This window comes from Coturnix japonica, chromosome 1 (genome assembly GCF_001577835.2).
Source record: "Coturnix japonica isolate 7356 chromosome 1, Coturnix japonica 2.1, whole genome shotgun sequence".
In the NCBI taxonomy this organism is placed as follows: Eukaryota; Metazoa; Chordata; class Aves; order Galliformes; family Phasianidae; genus Coturnix; species Coturnix japonica.
In genome coordinates this window covers 62512179-62519813 of record NC_029516.1, presented here as the reverse complement: position 1 = coordinate 62519813, position 7635 = coordinate 62512179, and the positions used below count along the sequence as shown (strand labels likewise).

The following is a 7635-nucleotide window of genomic DNA, read 5'->3' as shown; positions in this document are numbered from 1 at the left end:
ACAAAATGAAACACAGCTTTAATGAGCAAGAGAATATGAAAGAATGAAAGATAAGCAAAGAGAAAACCAAAAGGTACAATGCATCAGGTCTGTTGCATCAGTATTAGAATAGCTTAAAAACAAGAAGCAGCTGTAATATATTCTAGGACTGATAAAATAAATTCTTGTGTTGCTATTGTTGTGGTTTTTTTTTGAACATTCTAGCAAAAAAAAAAACCACCAAAACAAGTTTAAACAATGCTCACTTTGTAGAATCTCCTCAGAAACAGACACAGTTTTTCCAATAAGCCTATAAAGTACCTGCATGAAAAATCCAGGCTTATGTTATTATAATTATATTATTATAAAATTATATTATTTAGGTAGACATAAGTCTGTCTACCTAAAATACCCTCTGCTACTTTAACTAAGAGCACTCTTACCTGCAAAGCTGCTGTTGATTCTTCACTAGGCAGGGAATCTATCAGAACATCGATATCTTTTGCAGTTCGTGCAATCAACGCTGCAAACAGTTGGGCATATTCTTTGAAAGGATAATAAAAAAAAAGTCAGCTTTCTCAATGCATTGCTAGAAATAAGCACAACTCTGCATTTATGGCATGGAAAAATCTGAAGACCTCAGGTATACACATGTTACAGTTTCTCCTATATGAAGGAAACAACAATATTACAACTGACAAGAAAGGGATGCTATTAGTAGATAATGGTTGATTCCAACCCCAGATTAAACAGAATAACTCGTCATACAAAGTTATGGACTAGGCTTTGTATAATTGAGAAAATAGCTAAACTCCATCGTGATTAGCCTGTTAAGAAATTACTAAGACTATTCAGTATCCTAGTTTCTGTAATAAGTATTGGAAGTAAGTAGGTTGCTCTGAAAGTAACGCTTCCTATTTATTTCCACAGAAACTACAAGAGCTACAAAGAGCACAATAACACCATTTAACAGAGCATATTCTCAGCTTCAAAACACACGGTCACTCTCATCAGTTGTGCATTTTCACCAGGGAAAAGCCTGCAGGCCATCCTGTCAAATCTGCATCGCCATCCAGAGTGTGGTTTGTTTTTCACCACCCACTGCCTCACCGTGATAATACCCACTGTTTGGTCTCCATAAATATTCAACTGTTTGTTTTGTGATTTCTCATTAACATTGTGAAGTTGGCTGTATGATTTTAGTAAACTCACTACATTCAGAGTTCAGGAATGACAAAAGATTCCCTGATTAATTACATAAGCAAGCAACGTATGCAGAGAAACATACTTACAAACAGGTAAGCCAGAGAGCTTTAAACTCACGTATAATTCCATAAAACAAACACTTATTTGCATTCAAAAAATAAAGAAATAGTGGGAAGCTCGCTAACAATCTCCCACGGCAGTCTTCTTACACAAGTTTATATGTGAAGGGCTACTGTATCTATGCAAATAAACCATCACAAGCAATACATTTCAGTGCTCAGTTACAACTCAAAATGACGTTGCCAAGGTCACAGTTTCATAAGGAAGCGCAGCCTGACATCAATTTGTGACTTCACCGACAGTTACTAGCAGAACTGCTCGCTTAGCATGCAATGCAATTCAGTGCAATAACTGAATGTAAATGTGCCACAAGGGAACCCGAGCGACTTGCCTTCCGTGGGATTAGCCGGCTGATCCTTGTTGATTGCTGTCTGAATGTTGCTGAAGGAAGCTGGGGGGCCGCACTGCTGCAGCACTCCGATGGCGTTACAGAATTGGTCAGCGAGCTGCAGGGTGTAACGACACTTCGTTTATTGAATATCTAAAGCCATTTCTACTTTATTTTGCCCCCCGCCCGCCAGAGCTGTGCGCAGAGCACCACAGCCAACTACAAGCAGCGGGGCCCCTCGGCTGGGATCGCACCCTGGGTGAGGGAAGCAACTCAGAGCCCAAGAAAAGCACAAGGCCAGGCCAAGATTCCTCTAAGAAGAACAGTTGTCGGGGAAAAGGCAGCGGCCGCCTCACCGAGTTCACCGCATCCTGCAGCTGCGTGAGCCGGTCCGCCATGGCTGACAGCAGCCGGACGGGGCGGGGCGGGAGGCTTCTTCCTGTAGGCGGAGCGTGGCGTTGAGCGCCCCCTGCCGGCCGGGAGGAGGCAGCGCTGTGCGGGGCGGGGACCAGAGGAGCTTTGGGGCATTAACAGCTGTTGTGCTTGTGGGGCCGGGTATTACACAGAATGACCCGGGTTGGAAGGGACCTCAAGGATCATGTAGTTCCAACCCCCCTGCCTGGCAGGGCCACCAAACATACACCTTTACCTAATCAGGTTGCCAGGCCCCGGTCCAACCTTGGTCTTGAACAACCTCCAAGGACGGGCATCCACGAACCTCCCTGGGCAGCCGTAGTTCCAGGGCCTAACCACTTCTCCTATGTGAAGAAACTTCCCCCATAAGACTATACAACCTAAATTCTTCCCTCTTTGTAACTTAAACACCATTTCCCCGTGTCCTGCTATTGTCAGCCCTTTCGAAGAGTTTACTCCCTCCTGAGGTGTAAGTTTCCTTCAGCTATTGAAAGCTGCAATTAGGGTCACCCCGCAGCCTTTCTCTTCTCCAGTGAAACAAACCAACTCCCTCAGCCTTGTCCTTCATAAGGGAGGTTCGCTCCAGCCCCCTGATCATCTTCGTGTCCCTCCTCTGACCTTTCCAAAATCCCCATGTTTTTTTGTTACTGAGGGCTTAGTCACACTCTGCGGAGGGCGGTACATGGGAGCTGAAGTGCCTGCCCACGGCCGGGTGTACCCTCAAGCCCCTCGAGTTGGGTGGGGTGGGTGCGGAGCGAAGCGGTTGGGCGGGGCCTGCGTGTCCTCAGGGTGTTCCTCCTCCTCACAGGCCCCGCCCGTCTTCTCTTCTGCTTCTCGGCCCTCTCTCAGCTGCTTTCCCTTCCCTCCGCAGCGCCATGCGGTTCCCTCCTCCCCGGTGCCGTGCTGCTCCTGGGGCTCCTCGGGGCGCTGCGCAATGGCGGCGTAGCCTCTCGAGGTGAAGATGCGTGTGTCGGGGGGCTGCGGGCCCGTAAGGAGCGGTGCGGGCACGGCCGGATGTCCCTCCTGCCTCCTTCGGCGTTTCCTTAGCTCAGCGGCTTTGCGGCTCGCTATCTGTTGTTCTACCCCCTGTGTGGCTCTGCTGGGCTACAACAGTGCTGTTGTGGCATGGGCTGATGGGTTTGGTGTGGAGAAATAAGAAGGGGGTGTAAGAACTTGGAACAGGCTGCCCAGGGACCCCGAACATTCAGATGCGCCCAAACATCCCGCCCCCCGCTCTAGACGAGAACTCGTCATCAACGAACCAGGCCTAGGAACCAACAGACAACGAACGGCAACACTGCCACGGACAAAACCACATCGCATACAACGATAAAAAACGAGTAGCCAACTCGATGCATCTACTGTGGCCAATAGAAAACCGGCGCAGCGGCGGTTGGAACTACATGATCCTTGAGGTCCCTTCCAACCCGGGTCATTCTGTGATTCTGTGAACTTACCTAAGGGAGGGAATAGGGTTAATTGCTTCTGACGAGAGGTTCTGGCTTTCTAGCGCCTCGCAGGTCTCAGTCCACAAACCGTCCCTTTAAAATCGAGGGCACGAGCAGCAGCCCCGAAAGCTTGGAACTCGGGTTCTGACATGAGTTGTTGGCCGTGCTGGTGTAATCTGACTTTACTGAGCCTGGCCTTCTTTTTCTAATTCCTTTGTGCTTGTGCCTGGGACTGAAGTGGGCCTCCCGAGCTCAGTGCTCTCTAGTGATTGTATCTTGCAGAGACTGAACAGATGCTCTACTTGCTAACGCTTTTCCTGCTCGTGAGAAGTTTCTTCCGAGATAAGCAAGCGACCTCTGATAGTAGGGCTGATATAAGCCTCTTTCAGGTTTTCTTTACTTTTAAACTAGCGTGTAATGAAGTTTAATTCTCCAAAAGGTGTTATCTGCCCTTGGGGTATGTTGCAGGGCCTCGGAGCGCTATTTGGAATCGATCTCAAGTGTGCAAGTCTTCCTTCCCTAATCTCATGCCTATATCTTATCTATATCTGTGCAGGCGCAGAAGACTTCTGCTTAGTGCTTGATAACGTTGAGCAGGTTTGAGAATGAAATCTCAGATGTCTCCCAGACTTGGTTTAAAATGGTGTTGTAGGTTTTTTGTTTGCTTTCTAAACACAGAATTGAAGCCAGACAGCAGCTGCTTCGTTTTGGAGGAGGCTGTTGCTGTATCTCCTTGCAGAACTAAGAGTGGAAGGGAAGAACATCACTTTCCTCATGAGAAGTTAATGAGCTGTGTAATTTGTGTTCCAAGACCTCACTGATTATTAGGCCCTTTAAACGAGGACACCTACTTAATGGTTCACTGATTTAAAATTGTCCTGTGGCTGTTCAGTTCAGGTTTGCAGGTTTGATTTCTGCTGTCTCCTAGTACTGAAAGGTCCCACTGCAGTTTTTAAGCGCTGCCCATGATAGGCTGTATTGCCTTTCTGGGGTTCTGATAGGCAGCAGCTCTTTAAACTTAGCTTTTATACTAAAGAAGCAATCTGCATTATGTTTAAAACACTTAGGGAGCTCCACCTTCCTGAAATAGGAGTGCAGTTTGCCTTGTTTGTTAATTCCAAACCAGTTTTTTCAGTGATGCAAAAAACAAAAGTGAGTTTGATGTTTAATTAGGTTTGAGCAGGGCCCTGTGGTAAAGTTCCAGGTGGATCAAGACCATCCTTCAGTTAAGATGCAGCAATGCTAAAATCATGCAAAAATTGCAAAGCAGTTGAATGGTTGTTCTGCTTCAGCTTATCTGGATGTACTTATTTTGTGCTAGTTGTTTAGTCTACGCAGAGACAGACTGAAGTTCCCACAAGGCTACCGTGGTCCCTGAATGTATTATGCAGCTGTTTGCTTGCACATCTGGGTAATGATGCCTCCTTCTTGTGGATAAGATGCAAGTGATATCCTAATCAACAGTACCAGCAATGGACTTGAAGCCAGAGCTTGCATATTTTGGCTGTGGATCAGTGGATTGGTAAATGTGAGCAGGTGATACGAGAACTTTTCACTGTCCCTTTTCAGACTGCAGAAGTCCTAATGAACTCTACAACTTGGTGGACAGTTCAGTCTTCTGGGATGGGAGTGTTGCAGCTGTGGTACTGTCTGCATTGAGCATCGAGCCATGCACTGAATCTCAATCACCTCAGTTTGAAGTTTAGGAACTCTCATAGATTTCCTTCTTTCTTTTGGCAGGAGTGCCTTTATTTGGGGTTGTACTAGTGTGAAAAGACTGAGGGTTCTGATGTACATCCGTGTACAGCCCTGAAAGGTCTGATGTAACACGATAGTTTAATAAAGTGTGCTCAGTTTTCTCTGCTCAAAATGTCTACATCTTACTGTTGATGTTCCTTATGCACTGAAGAGCTCTTCTTGCCTCTAAAGGCTCATAGAAGGTGACTTAGTGTATCTGTAAGCTAGTTGGTACTGAAATTCATTTTCTCTTACTAGAGATAAGTGTACTGATTGAGTATAGCCATGTAGGTGCAAAGGCTGTTTCTGCATACGCAACGATGGTTTCTTCAATTAGTTTCTTAATGGGAATTGAATAGTACAGTGTCACCAGGAACCTTATGTTTTTAGCTATGGCAATTGGGGTCAGAAATGTGGCTGAAGTACCAAATGAACTGGGGGTTTGCTGCTGAATCAACGGAACGGAAATGATTCAAGTTGGCCATTGCTTGTTGGAGAGACTGCAGATCTTAGGGGAAGCTGGTTATCTCAATTCTTAGAGCTAGGAGTAAGGAGTTGCCATCTGTACAGAGCTCTGGGAGGCTGAGCTTCTTTGCTGTCTCTGCTGGCTTTGCTTCTTATGCAGGAGAAGAAATGCAGTGTGGGATGTCAGCAGATTTTTCCATCTCTGCTTCTGTCTTAGTATTGGTGGTACTAGTAAACTGAATAGTGTACGCTAAGCACTCCAACTTTGCTTTTGCTCAGTTTCAAGAATGCTGGCTTCCTATATGTTTTCATTTGACAGTTTCTGTAATATCGAGGATTCTTCTCTTGTATCTTACCTAAAACGATTCTGACATATAGTACCTTGAGATTTCTTCTTCCTCCTGTAGAGAAGAGGACGTAGCTTGGTATTTACCAGCAGTTTTCTGATCTTCACCCCTTGAAGAAAAGGAAAGCAAGGGAGGGGAGGAAGATAAGCTGGGTTCTTTTTGGGAAACCTGGGTCTTGTTTGGTGAACTACTTCACTGCAGTGATAGCGTGATTGTGGTAGTCCTGTTTGGCATGCTGTGCTATATGGGATCTAACTTGACAAAAGAAGCCTATGTAATGTGGTCAAGATACCGTGGCAACACTGAGCTCCGTTATGAATTACATTGAGTTCAGGCAATTTAATGACTGTCTGAAAACATGATATTGACGGGCCTGCTGAATTGTGAGTAGATTGGTGTGTCTTGCTTGCCATGCTCCTGTCTGCTTAGGAGCACTACCAATATCTTCATCAAGTGATGGAAATGGAGAAAACAGGAAGGTTTTAGGCATTGTAGTTTGGCAATGTAGTAATTATTCTTCCAGCAAATAACTTAAAAGGTTCTGCTGCTCTGCAGTGCTTGCAAACTCTCCTTAGTAATCTTTCCAGCCTGACTTGAAGGGCGGTTCAAGGAGCTTGTAGACAACCATCTGAAAAGTACTAGCCTCATGGATGTAGCCATTCTTGTTCTTAACTCTGCATCTATGCTCTTCTGTCCAGACTTTGGCTTAAAATATGTCACATGCACCGTCTAGGAGCAGTTATGCAAACAGTAATGTAATGTAGAACACCATTCCTTAGTTTACCACACTAATTAAATTTGAGAGAGCGCCTCTGACATTTAGAGTCTCATGATCTTACTGAGGTAGTGGCTCATGCTTTGCTGACAGATCTGACCTTACATATGCAGAGGCCTCAGGGTGTAAGAACAGAGCAGAGGTGAGAAACAAGACAGAGCAATGCTGTTTTTCCCCTTGTTGTAGAGAAGAGAGAACAAGGTTTCAGTTTTTCTTTCTTTAAAGTAACATTTGTGGAGTGAACACCCTGCGGTTCAGGAAGCCACTTGTAAAGTTCAGGGATATCTTCTCCTGTTCTGTGCTGCTGCAAGTTTGAGTGCATAGAAAGTCAGCGCTCTGGTATAACTTCAAGTTGCAAGAGGACAGAGATTTTGTGGAAGGGGCAGCTATATGGATGCTGTGCAGGGGACACTCAGAAATTGAAAATTACTCCAAAATACTTGAAAACTTTAACATAAACTGAAGATTATTTTTCCATATAGTCATAGCAGTATTTCTCCTGGATGATCTGTGGTCGCTGTGTTTCAGCAAGGGGCTTGTTGGTGATCTGGTACTGGTAATCATCAAACTTTAGGGGCGAGTATAGGACTGAAGTAAGGATTGAAGTTAGCAAGATTTTCCTCTGCTGTGAGAAGAATGGAAGGTGCACGAGGTTAGGTCACCTATTTTTGCATGTTAGAAGGCCAAGAAACCTGCCAAAGAGGGGATAATGAAAAGTGACAGGAAAGAACTAAAAGGGGAACTGAGTTCTGTGGATGGAGTTCAGAATGAGAAGACTCTTGTTTTAAAAAGGAAAACACCTGACCCATCGAGTGT

At 45.3% G+C, this 7635-nt stretch overlaps 1 protein-coding gene across 1 annotated transcript in view; it reads left to right on the top strand.

Moving 5' to 3' along the window:
* Window positions 1–404: 404 nt before the first annotated feature.
* Window positions 405–7635, top strand: part of TM7SF3 (transmembrane 7 superfamily member 3) — a 19850-nt gene continuing 12619 nt past the window's right edge. Inside the window, 5 exon segments of the mRNA XM_015868910.2 lie at window positions 405–523; window positions 1637–1751; window positions 1990–2083; window positions 2707–2937; window positions 2939–3002. Coding sequence (XP_015724396.2) covers window positions 1681–1751; window positions 1990–2083; window positions 2707–2937; window positions 2939–3002 — 460 coding nt within the window. The 5' untranslated portion in view covers window positions 405–523; window positions 1637–1680.